This window comes from Talpa europaea (assembly GCF_964194135.1).
Source record: "Talpa europaea genome assembly, chromosome: X".
NCBI classification, from domain to species: Eukaryota; Metazoa; Chordata; class Mammalia; order Eulipotyphla; family Talpidae; genus Talpa; species Talpa europaea.
The window spans coordinates 40511750-40525781 of NC_140081.1; the positions used below are offsets into that span (position 1 = coordinate 40511750).

General features: G+C 36.0%; 1 protein-coding gene across 4 annotated transcripts in view; it reads left to right on the forward strand.

Annotated features, from left to right (window-relative positions):
* ARHGEF9 (Cdc42 guanine nucleotide exchange factor 9) overlaps nt 1–12700 on the forward strand; it is a gene marked incomplete at both ends in the record, with an annotated part of 371843 nt that extends 359143 nt beyond the window's left edge. For all 4 annotated transcript variants that reach the window (XM_084259305.1, XM_084259307.1, XM_084259306.1 and 1 more), the window contains one exon: nt 12519–12700. In XM_084259305.1, the coding sequence (XP_084115431.1) occupies nt 12519–12700 (182 nt within the window). The remainder of the gene's footprint in view (nt 1–12518) is intronic.
* Nucleotides 12701–14032: the final 1332 nt, after the last annotated feature.

Below are 14032 nucleotides of genomic sequence, written 5' to 3' on the forward strand. Positions count from 1 at the left end.
TACCCACATGGTGCAGGAGACCTCTCCTGTCTCGCCCGCTATGCCCCTCAGCAGTGTATTTCAGTCAATCCACTGTTTCTGTTCCCCACTCTGTCTCTGGTGAATCCTCTCACCCCCCAACCTCTGGTTTGTACCCCAGTTCTTATATGCATAAATAAATAAATATTTAAATATATATATATATATATGCTCAATTAATCTATGATAAAGGAGCAAAAAATATATACTGGAACAAGGAAACCTTTTTAATAAATGGTCCTGAGAAAACTGAATTGCAACATGCAAAAGAATGAAACTAAAATACTATCTCACACCATACACAGAAAAATAACTCAAAGTGGATAAAAGACTTAAATATAAGACTTGACACCAGCAAAACACTTCATGACATATACCTCAGAAACATATTTGAGGTTTCTTCTCCAGAAGCAAGAAAAGAAAGGAGAAGATACATAGCTGGGACATCAAACTAAATATCTTCTGCACAGCAAAGAAGACAGTACCTAATATGAAGAAACATAATAGAGCATGGAAGAAAATATTTGCACAATATACAATGGATAAGAGATTGATATTGAACCTCTACAAAGAGCTTTCACAATTTAACAAAAACAAACAACCACTCAAAAAATCGGCAGAACTGCAAAGACATTTATCCAAAGAAAAAATGCAAATGGCCAACAAGCATATGAAAAATATTCAGTATCGCTAATTTTCAGGTTAATACAAATCAAAATTAAGATGAGATACCACCTCACACCTGTGAGAACGGCTCATGCTAAATAAACGGAAACAACATAGGTTGGAGTGGATGTGGAGGTAAAGAGAAACTCTTACACTGCCGGTGGAATGTAAACTGGTACAGCCACTATAGAAAGTTGTGTGGAGGAACTAAAATTGAATCTACCATATAAGCCAGCAATTCCACTCCTAGGAATCTACTCAAAGAACACAAAAAATACTAATTTGAAAGGAATTAGCCTTTATCACAGCACAATTTGCAATAGCCAAGTTATAAAAACAACCCAAATGCCCCAAATCAGACAAATGCATCAAAAAGTTGTGGTATATTTACCCAATGGAGTAAATATACTCAACAGTATACTCAACAGTACTCAACAGTCAAATATACTCAAATATACTCAATAGTACTCAACAGTCAAAAAATACGAACTCATGCCATTTGTGGCAACATGAATAGAGCTAGAAGGGATCATGCTAAACAAAATAAGTCAGAAGGAAAAAGATAAGTATCGGAGGGTTTCACTTTTATTCAGAATATAGAGAAACTGAAAAAAAAAAGGTCAAGAAAAAAAAAAAGTAGCAAGCTGACCATAGATTTGAGGTATACATAGCAGGAGGGTCAGGGAGAAGGTTCAAAACAGGGGCCTCCTTGGTGGCACAGTGGTTGAGCACTGGGCTGGGGAGCTGCTCGCAGCCTCTGCAGCGCCAGTTCGAACTCTGGCCGCCAGCGAAGGTCCTACATGGCACGAAGATCTCTCCTGCCGCGCCTGCTACTTCCCTCAGCAGTGTATTTTGTCGGTCTGCCTTTTCTGTTCCCCACTCTGGTGAATTCTCTCACCCTCCCACACTTCTGGCTGTACCCAGTGCTTGTATAAATAAATAAATAAATCTTTAAAAAATTAAAAAAGAAGGTTCAAAACAGGGTAGGGAAAAACAAAAGGGAATATGATGATGGTTCATGGCTGATATGGTGGTGGGAGATGATTGAAATTTATCTTGAGACTAATGAAATGGAGAAAAAAAGCTACCAGATCCTATAAAATGTTCTAAATCAGTATTACATGTTAGGTTCATAGTAATAAGGCCCACATTAAAAAAGAATAAAAAAGAAAAATAATAGGATTTAATAAACAATCCAACTGTGTAGCTGAAGGAACTAAAAAAAGAAATAAACACATTCTCAAAATTCAGTAGAAGAAAAGAAATAAAAATTAGAGAAGAATTGAAATAGAAAATAAAAAGCCCCCAAATTTAGAAAATCCCTTGGCTGGTTCTTTGAAAAATTAAACAAAATTGACAGGCTCTTATCTATATAGGAAGAGAGAAACCCCCCCAAAATGAAAGAAACAACCTAATCTCCCATCTCATGGAACTACAACAACAGCAATAAAGAACAAAACAACAACAAAAGAACAACAACAGCAATAAAATTTTTAAAAAGCCGGTTTGTGGAAGAAAGGAAATAATGAAAATTAAACCAAAAGTAAATTTAACATAAATTTTAAAAAGATAGTATAAAAGATCAATGAAACAATAAGCTAATTATTTTTTAATAATTTAAAAATATAGGCAAACTTCTAGTTAGGCTCACAAAGAGAAAGAGTGGAAAAGTTCCAATAGAATCATAAATGAAAGAGGAAAAATTACAGCAGGCACAGCAGAAATCCAGAGGATAATTAGAGGTTACAATGAACGTTTATATGGAAACAAGTTCAACAACCTAGATGAGATGGACAAATTATTAGAACTATACAACCTCCCAAAGCTGAACAAAGAAGAAAAGATAACTTAAGCCAATTATAAACAGCAAAATTGAAACAGTAATCAAACAAGTACTGCTGGCAAGGATGTGGCAACAAAGGAACACTCTTATACTGCTGGGGGGAATGTAAGCTGGTCTACCCACTATGTAAAGCTGTGCAAAGGTTCCTCAAAACACTAAATATAGTTCAGTTCTACCATGTGATCCATTGATTTGACTTGTGGGAATCTAGCCAAAGAACACAAAAACACAAATTAAAGGAAACCTGCACTATTGTGTTTATTGGTGTACTATTTACAATAGCTGAGATATGGGAGCAACCTAAATGCCCCAAAACAGATGAATGGATCAAGATTCCTCAACCTACTAAAGATAGAGCTTCCATATGATCCAGCAATTCCACCCTTAGGTATTTACCCAAAGGACACAGAAACATTAATTCCAAAAAGCACCTGTACCCCTATGTTTATAGCAGCACTATTTACAATAGCTAAGCTTTGGAAACAACCCAAATGCCAAAAAATAGATTATTGTATCAAGAAGATGTGGTACACATACACAATGGAGTATTATTCAGCAATCAAAAAAGATAAGCACATGCAATTTGCAGCAACATGGATGGAGCTGGAAGGGATCATGCTCAGCGAAATAAGCCAGAAAGAAAAAGAAAAATACCGGATGGTCTCACTCATAGCAGGAATCTAGAAAACCTAAATAAGGTACCAGGAAAAAAGAATAACTATAAGAAAGAAAAAATGAAAATCAACAAACAACTATGAACCCGAGACATGCTATGGGGGGGGCAGGGAAAGGTGGGATTGGGGTCAAAATAAGGGGTTGCAATTATATGGGGAATATAAAAATAAAAAATAAAATAAAATAATTTTAAAAAAGAATTAATGCTTCCTTATTAAGGGTGGCATATTTTGTAAGTGCAGTACTACTTGGAAATATTTTGTTTGGCAGTTTTTTTGACAGAACAAATACAGAGGCTATTTTGACACACTATATACAATATATGTAGGATATATAACCTTTGGCACTTATTAAAGTCATACAATCAAAAAAAAATATGTTATATATTCATAGTGGACCTAACTCAGTGACCAAAAAAGACAAATTCATGCCATTGTGGCATCATGGCTGAGGCTGAGAAGGATTATGCCCAGCGAAATAAGTCAGAAGAAAAAAGATAAATATTGATTGCTTGACTTATATATAGAATATATACTCTCTGGAATGCTACCATTTGAAAAAGATGAAGTAGTGACTTTTTGTTCTAAATGGATGGAACTTGAGGTGATTATGACAAGTTCAATAAGTCAGAAAGTGAAATATATTTATTGGATACTCTTAGTCATCTGTGGAATATAAATAACCCAATAGCATGCACAGACAAAATACCAGAGGAAGAACTCTTAGACTTAGTGAAATAATTTAATGGTTACAGAAGAAACATGGATGAGGGAGGCGGAAAGTATGGTAAGGGAGTTTTTGGCATGGGTGATTTTGTAAAGGATGAGTGGAACATGTGCATATATAGAATAGCAAAAATGTAACCTCAAAGTTAAAATTAAAATTTAAAAATCCTCTAATGACAATATTTTTGCTTAGATAATTATTGTTCCTCTTCCAATTCCACATGTATTGCTGTGGGACCTGATCAATACAGTCGACAGCTCTATAGGAATGGAAGCCTGGCTAGAAGAAAGGCAGAGAGAACAGGGCCTAGCACCAATGGAGGCCTCTTCAATTTCTATTTGCCTTTCACAATGCCTTAGTTTTATAAATATATATAATTGCATATATGTGTGTATATATATTGCATGTGTGTGTGTGTGTGTGTGTGTGTGTGTAACTTTGAGTGATTTGGATACAAGTTCCTTGTCTGTCACCCCATTTCAGTCTGTCATCATGGAACTCCCTTGGGCCACAAACACAGGCCTCATATCCAGCTGAAAGCAATGAGTAATAAAGAATAACAAATAATCTAAAAAAATATAAAGTTGTAGTGATCAGTCTACCCTGATTTCAGCAATAATCATGTAGCTATTAAGACAGTATGGTGTTGGCAGAAGGATAGATATATCAATAAAACAGAATATAGAACCCAGAAATATAACACAATATGCCCAACTAATTAAAAAAGGTGAAGGCAATTCAGTGGAAGAATAGCTTATTAAATAAATGACACTGAAGCAATTGGATTTCCATAGGCAAAATGAAAAAAAAAATAAAATACTTTAGCTAAATTCACACCCTATGAAGCTTGACTTGGTAAAATAGTTCTTACAAAAAGAAGAATTTTCTCTGTGAAAGAGGATGTGAAGAAGATAAAAAGAGAAGCTATAGGCTAGGAGAAAATGTATACTACAAGCTATGTATATGGCACAGCACTACTATAAAGAACATTCAAAATTCAACAGTAAAAAAAAAAAAACATGCACACTACAATTAGAAAATGGAAAAAGGCAAACATATTTTATGGAGAAGACATATAGGTCCCAGTTAAATATATGAAGAGATTTTCAACATCATTTATCTTTGGAGAAATGTAAATTAAAATGATACAATGAGATATCGCTATGTACCTTTTGGAATAGATAAAATAAAGAAATACTTATAATACCAAATACAGAAAAGGATATGGGGAAACTGAATGATTCACCATGATAGTGTGAATAAAATGGTAAGTCACTCTGGAAAAAAATAGTTTGGCAGTTTCTTAAGACACTAAATATACAAGTATCACATAACCTAGCAGTTAAACCCTGGGCATTTACCCAGGTAAATTAAAAAAAATATATATATAACACCTTTTTTCATAATAGATCAAACTTGAAACAACGCAGATGTTTTTCAAGGGATGAGTAATTGAGTTGTGTTATATTCATGCCATCAAATATTATATGTCAATTAAAATGAACTGACCATTGGTACATACAACAAATTGGGTGAATCTACAAGGAATTATTGTGAGTCAGAAAAGTCAATCTCCAAAGGTTACATACAGTATGACTCCATTTATATAATGCCATAGAAATTATGTAGTTTAGAAATGGGAAACAGAGTAGTGGGTGCCAGGATTTGAGGGATGAAGACAAGAGAAAAGTGAATTTGACTATGAAAGTGTAACTGTGTCCTGTAACAATAACAATAAGCTGACTGTAATATAACACAGTTCATTAAAAATTCATCATTGGTTGGCCTCCCCGGTGGCGCAGTGGTTGAGCGCTGGATTGCGAAGCTGCCCGCAGCCTCTGCGGCGCCGGTTCGATCCCCGGCTGCTCCCCTGCTACCAGAGGAGGGTCCCACATGGCGCGCAGACCTCTCCTGCCGCCTGCTGCTCCCCTCAGCAGTGTACTTTGGTCCTTCTGCCTGCTCTGCTCCCTGCTCTGGTTCTGGTGAATTCTCTCACCCTCCTGTGCTTCTGACTGTACCCAGTGCATGTATAAACAAAACAAACAAACAAATAAATAAATAAAAACATGCCTCTATAAAATAAATAAATAAATGAATGAATAAATAAATAAATAAATAAATAAAATTTAAAAAAATTCATCATTGGAGAAAACAATGAAATTCCTGGAGAAACAAAGCATGTCTGTGTTTTCTGAAATTCAACTGCATGTGAATATCCAATGAAAAGCTTAGTTTAAAAATTAAAATGAGTACTCCCCAAAATCTTTTTTCTAATATCTCCACATAATGTGTTGGCATATGGTACCTTCATATTCGTGACACCATCTTTGAAAACTGGCTTTTAGAGGACATCATATTTAAAAGAAAGTATTGTTTCCTACTTTCCTATCCCCAAAACAATGATTTTGATAATTACACAAAGATAAATATGCTTTTAGAAAGCTCAGACAGAAGTTCTGGATACCACTGGAGAGAAAAAAAAATATCCAGGGTTGGTCATATAGTACAGACCAGCCAAGAAAGACCAGAGGAGGTAACTGCTTCTTCAAACACTAAGACAGCAATGCAGAACTACAAGGGACATGGAAAAATCAAGAAAGCGTGACATCACCAAAGGAACACAATTTTCCAAAAACTGACTACCAAAATAGAATTCTAATGAAATAATTCAGAGAACTTGTTTAAGGAAGCTTTGTGAGCTATAAGGAAACATAAATTATTTAATGAAATCAGAAAAATAATTGAGCAAAACAAAGACTTTAAATAGTATAAAACATAAATAAATAAATCTTTAAAAAGGGGGGCCTCCCTGGTGGTGCAAGGGGTTAAGACGCCCTATGAAGCTATCTGCAGCTACTGCAACATGAGTTTGACCCCTGGACAACCAAGGAGATACCCACATGGTGCAGTAGATCTCTCTGGACTTGCCCACTGCTCCCCTCAGCAGTGTTTTTCAGTCAATTCACCTGTTCTGTTTGCAACTCTGTCTCTGGTGAATCCTCTCACCCCCCAAACCTCTGGCCTGTAAGCTATCCTATTCAACTAAGTGCACAACTTCAGGAGTGATACACGTGGAGTGGTTATAGAGAAAGTAGATACCTGCCTAGCCAGCCAGATTAGCCAAATCAACATTGGTGGTCAATGGGATGAAAAAAATGTTGCAGCAGGATTGCCCTCACATCCTGTGTCTCAGAAAAGGAGAAAAACAGTCCCAGACAAAGGAAAATAAAAGATAACCACTAGATTGTCTTTCAAGAAATGATAAAAGGCATTGTCAAGCTAAAATGAAAAGAAGCTAGTTAGCGATATGAAACATGAAAATACAAGCACAGTGGTAAAAAGTAAGTGTACAAACACTACCATGGTAGTGTGTCTTTCACATAAATCTACCATAAAAATACCATAGAAGATAAATCTTCCATAAAAGATAAAATATTCCATGAAAGAAATAAAAAAAGAGTACAAGTTGTTGTTGGATAACAATAAAAATGTAAAATTGTGTTATCAAAAACATAAAATGTGGTGGGGTAGTAAAGTGGTAGTATTGTATTTGGTCAAATTTAATTTATTATCATAATAAAATAGACAATTATAACTACAAGTTATTTTATGTAAGCCTCACTCTAACCACAAAACAAGTCCCTAATGGTAGAAACACAAAAGATAAAGAAATGAATCATTACCATTATAAAAAACTATCACTTCCTGAAGGAAAATAGCAAGAGATGACCAAGGAACTACAAAACAGCCAGAAAATAGTTATTGCCATTTGGAAATAGTAAAATCTTACCAATCAATAATTATTTTAAATGTGAATGGATTTATTTTTCCTATCAACACTCATAGTGACTGGAGTAGATTTATAGAAAAACAAAACTATGTATTGTTTGCAAAAGACCACTTTGCCTTTAAGAACACAGATAACCTGAATGTAAAGGGATAGAAAAAGATATTCCATGCAAACTGAAATCAAAGGAGAGCAAGAAGGGTTATTTCTATTCAGAGAAATAGACTACAAGTCAATAACTGTCACAGGAGACAAGAGTCATTATATAATGAAAAAGGGGTCAATTTGTATGATGAAATCATAATCACAAATATTTATGTACCCAATATCAAAGCACCTAAATATATTAAGTACATTCTTACAGAGCTGAAGAAACAGAACATAATATTGCAATAGTAGCGGACTATACAATAGCTTCAATAATCCATTGATCACGTACACACACAAAAAGAAAACATTGTATTCAAAATATTTGTAGACCAAATGGACCCAAGGCCCATATAAGGAACATTCCATCCAACAACAGCAGAATTCATACTTTCCTCAGGCATACATGGAACATGCTACAGGATATATGTTAGGACACAAAACAAGTTTTAGCACATTTAAGAAGTTTGAAATTTTATCAGTTTTTTTTCTAACCACAGTGGTATTAAATTAGAAATGAATAACAGGAGTAGAACTGGAAAATTTTTGCAAATATGTGTAAATTAAACAACATAGTTCTGAACAATCAGTGGGTAAAAGAAGGAGTAAAAAGGGAAAAAAATATCTTGAGACAAAGATGGAAACAGAACATATCAAACCCTATGAGATGCAACAAAAGCAATTCTAACAAGGATAGTATAAGCATACATACCCAAAATTAGAAAAAGATTTCAGACTTACAACCCAATTCTATAACTCACAGAACAAGAAAAGGGGAAAAACTAAGCCTGAATTTAGAAAAGGAAATGAAACAGCAAAGATTAGAGAAGATATGAATGAAAGAGACCAGAAAACTATAGAAAAGAATGGTGAAAATATGGACCTTTTTTATTTTTTTAAATAAATTTTATTTTTATATTCCCCATACAATTGCAACCCCCTTATTTTGACCCCAATCCCTCCCCTCCCCGCCCCCCCACCACCCATAGAGTGTCTCTAGTTCATAGTTGTTTGTTGATTTTGATTTTCACTTTCTTATAGTTATTCATTTTCCTGGTCCCTAATTTAACTTTTCTAGATTCCTGCTATAAGTGAGACCATCCAGTATTTTTCTTTTTCTTTCTGGCTTATTTCCCTGAATATGATCAAAAAATTTTAAAGATTTATTTATTTGTGCATACAAGAACTGGGATAGAGGCAGAGCTGTGGGGGAGGAGAGGATTTACTAGAGACAGAGTGAGGAGCAGAACAGGCATATGTACTGAAATACACAGCTGAGGGGAGCAACAAGCAAGACAGGAGAGGTCTGGTGCGCTATGTGGGTTAGCTCCCTGGCCAGCTGGGCATCAAACTTGTACTGCAGTGGCTGCTGATAGCTTGACAACACTTTGTCTTTAACCCTTGTACCAGCCAAGGAGGCCCTGGACATTTTTTATTTATTTTAAGATTTATTTATTTATTGATACATCAAGAACTGGGGTATAGGCCAGAAGTGCAGGGAGTGAGAGGAGTGAGAGCATTCACCAGAGACAGAGTGACAGACAGGCAGACTGACTGAAATACACTACTGAGGGGACCAGCAAGTGAGACAGGAGAGGTCTGCTGCACCATGTGGGTAACATCCTGGCCAGTGGGGGATCAAACTCATGCTGCAGAGGCTGTGTATAGCTTCACAGCATGGTGCTTAACCCCTTGCACCACCAGGGATGCCCTGGACTATTCTTTTGAAAGATAAAATATTGACAGAACTTTAGCTAGACTTAAAAACTCGAAGTCAGAAATGAAAGAGATAGTACAAATGATACCAAAGAAATAGGAAGACTCATAAGAGAATATTATGAACAATTAAACAACAATAAATTGGATTATCTAAGATAAATAAATTCCAATAAATATGCAGTTTACTAAGACTAGATTATAAAGGAATAGGAAATCTTGAATGTACCAAGAATGCATAAGAATATAGAATCAGTAATCAAAAACCTCCCAACAACAACAAAAAGCACAGGAACAGATGGCTTCATTGGTGAATGTTACCAAATATTTAAATATGAATTAAGGTCAATCCTTCCCAATGTCTGTGATTTTTTTTTTGTTTGTTTGTTTAATTTTTGCTTGGAAGAACTGGGGTGCAGGTCAGAGGTGCTGGGGGTGACAGTATTCACCAAAAACAGAGTGGGGAACATAACAGGTGGATTTACTGAAATACACTGGTAAGTGGAGCAGCAGGTGAGACAGAAGAGGTCTGCTGTACCATTCCTGGGTTAGCTCCCTACCAGGGATTGACCTTAGGTGTGGCAGTGATAACACTGAGACTTAACCCCTTGGCCACCAGTGAGATCCCTTTGAAAATTTTGAAGAGGAGGGAACACTCCCAAATACATTTTATAAAGCCAGAATTATGCTAATTTCAAAGTCAGAGACATTTTATAAAGCCAGCATTATGCTAATTTCAAAGTCAGAGCAGGAGACTATTACAAAAATATAGACCAATGTCTGTGATGAATGTAATTGTAAAACTATTCAACAAAATACTGTCAAAACAAAATTCAACAGCACAAAGAAAAGATCAGACAACATCTTCAAGAGGGATTCATCCCAGGGATTCAAAGACTGTTTGATATATGCAAATCATTAATGAAGTATACATCATTAACAGAAAACAAATGATAAAAAAGTGTTTGACAAAATTTAACATCTAGTCATGTTAAAACTCAATAAATTCAGTGTAGAAGGAATTTGCCTCAACATCATACAGGCCATATATAACAAGCTCATGTTTAATAACATAGTCAATGATGGAAAGATGAAAGCCATTGCTATTCAATACAGTATTGTTATTGAATACAGTATTGCTATTCAATACAGTATTCAATACAGTATATATGTCCTAGCCATAGGACATATATATGGCCTGTATGATGTCAAAATAAGGGGGTTGCAATTGTATGGGGAATATAAAAATAAAATTTATTTGAAAAAAAAGAAGTAAAAGTTACCTGAATCAGAAAATGGGAAGTAAAATTTTCCATGATGATTGCATATACAGAAAATCAAAAAAAAAATTCCACCAAAAACATTTTACACATAAAACAAATTTTGTAAGTTTGTAAGATGCAAAGTCAACATACAAAAATATGGAAAATTTCCATACACCAAAAATAAATTACCTGAAATAAAACATCCACATTTATAATATAAGCAGAAACAATAAAATACTTAGGCATAAATTTAACCAGAGGTAAAAGATGTATACACTCAAATTTCTAATACATTTATTAAAGAAATTGAACAAAAATGGAAGATATTTTGAAATTCTGGATTAGAAAAATAATATTGTTAAAATGCTCATATCAGCTACCCAAACTACACAAATTTAACTATAGAGTCAATGTAGACCCTGTTAAGGATTCAGCATCTTTTTTTTTTCACAGAAATAGAATTTTAAAAATCCCAAAATTTATATAGAACTATAAATTACTACAAAATAGCCAAAACAATTCCAAGAAAACACAAAGCTAGAAGCATCACACTCTTTTTAAATTACATTTTATTATTATTTTTTACATCATTGATCATTTTTAAACAATATTTGCTTACCCCCACCCCCTCGGGTTTAGTCTCCATAGAATTTCCTTCCCCAGTGCACACGTGCACAATCACCTCAGTCCCCTGTGCTCCTCCCTCCCTCCCTCTGACCCTCTCCCTCCTCCTCCCCTGCAATATGTCTCTGATCTATAATTGTCTGTTTTTGCTCTGTTGTGTTTTGTACTGTTATTATTTTTTTACACTGTGTGGAAGGGTGAGGATTCACCAGAGCCAGAGAGGGGAGCAGAACAGGCAGAGGGACAGAGGACACTGCTGAGAGGACACTGTGAGGCAGGAGAGATCTGATGTGCCATATGTGGTTCTCCCTGGCCGGCAGGGAATTGAACTGGTACTGCAGAGTCTGTGTACAGCTTCGCAGCACAGCGTTCAACCTCTGCGCCACCAGGGAGGCCCAGAAGAATTAACTTTTAAATGCCATTTTGTCCTTCTGGCTTATTTCAGTTATCTTCTTGTGGTGTATTTACTTTATCCCTCAACTACTAGTGTCATTTCCCTATTAAATACAGGCTCATTGCAACCGGGTATAGAACACTGAATCATTTGTAAATTAGATTTTGAAAATCATTTCCCCCAAAAGATCTGGCACTTTTGACACATCCAGGTGGAGTTAAGGAGGGAGAAAAACAAAGTCCTTTGAAGTTAAATGGAGACTATTGGACTTGCAAGACCAAGCCTTGAATAGTGGATAATGGTTTCTTGGAAAGATCTCTGAACTCATGTAGGTTTTATCCTTTTCTTAGTGACCTTGATTCTGACATTTCTGTCTAGTTCCCAGTGTCCTCATCTATAAAATGGTTGGAGGCAACACTCCATGTTTTTTAGTCAGACCTGACTAGATGAGAAAGTGTGTGGTGATGCAGTAAACACTACATCATTCCAAAATCTGTTAGGGAATGGAATTTTTCCCTTGGATAATTTGTAATTCTAGTTCATACCCTCTAAAATAGGTTGCCTTGAATTGTCTGCCCTAAGTGGCCACTGAGTGATTTGAGAAGTCCATTACTACTTAACTAATATGTTTTCCTTTTGATCTCCTATCTACTCTAGGTGTCAACTCAGCCCGCTCAGTTCCTCCTTCCTACCCACCACCGCAGGACCCGTTAAACCAGGGTCAATACCTGGTCCCTGATGGCATCGCTCAGTCACAGGTCTTTGAGTTCACCGAACCCAAGCGCAGCCAGTCACCATTCTGGCAAAACTTCAGCAGGTTAACCCCCTTCAAAAAATAATACCTACAGGGAGGCAGATAATTTTAAAATAAAGTAAATAAAATTATATTTATAGATGGACCTTTTTTCGGAGAAGCACTGTTGAAATTTATATATATGTACACATACACACACAGATCCTGAAGTGTACACACACACAGCACACAGGTACACTCACACACACACACACACACATACACAAACATATGCACACACAGAGAGCAGGACCAAAACCGTTTTTTGTTGTTTTTGGAAAGTGAAATCTATAGTTGGTAGGAAGAAGTACCAATAACATCAAAATACATGACCCCTTTTAAAAATTTCCATTCTTGTTCCCTTCCCATTTCCTTTTAGAAATGGCATTTCTACTTGTTCATTTTCTTGTTGAGATAATCTCTTTGCTCCCCCATGAGTGATTCACTGATTTGTCATTATTATCATAGAAGTGTTTATATTGTTTATTTCTTTCCTGATATGCTGATGAATTTTGTACTTAATTTGACGTGGTGGAGTTTGGAAGTTTGGATTTTTTTTTCCCTTTCACTTTTCAATGGGTAAAGGGAGGACCCCCTTTCTCCTCTCCCTCAGCTGATCATCTGCGAATGTTCCTGCAGCCCTGCATATGCCCTAAGTAGTCTTTTACCTGCATCTTCTTCCTCAGTTTTGCCAGTCTGGACATGCTCTGTTGTGCCCTGTGACATAACTGCTAGATATTTATATTGCTTTCACTGTGTTTTAAGTGTTGTAGAGAGATTGAAACCAAACAGAAACAAAGGAATGCCAGAGGATAATGATTTGTATAGGACTTGTGTTCAGGGAACATTCTGTATTGTGCTGGTTCTTCCAGCACTGGGGATTACCATATTATAGCACTACTGGGCCATTAAATTCTTGCATCTGGGGTTCAGTTTGGACCAATTATTCTCTTCTTTGAGCTGCTTTGGTTATGGTGTTCCTTCTAGGCTTGTCCCTCCCCAAATTTATAAGATCTGATCTAGGAGCAAAGAGGCTGAAGCTCTATCTCTTAGGGTGGTGGGAAAAATATAACTGCCTCCCAACACCAAGTAGTTTTAAATCAGAGCTCTTCAATGCAATCTGTTCAGGGACCTGGTCATCCCTGCTCCAATGTTCAGATTTCTTATGCTGCATTGATAGCTGTCTCTGGAGATGATTAAGACAGAGCCCACCTGACCAAGACCATCAGAAACCTTTAAATTTTGACCTGCATGGTATCCAAGACCGACAGTAACCTCTTGTAGGAAAGAATTGGGACAGACATGGAAAGAGATGGCCTCAGCCCAAAATACATTCCTTCAGTTTCTACCATTCAAGTTATTTCTGATTTTTCCCATT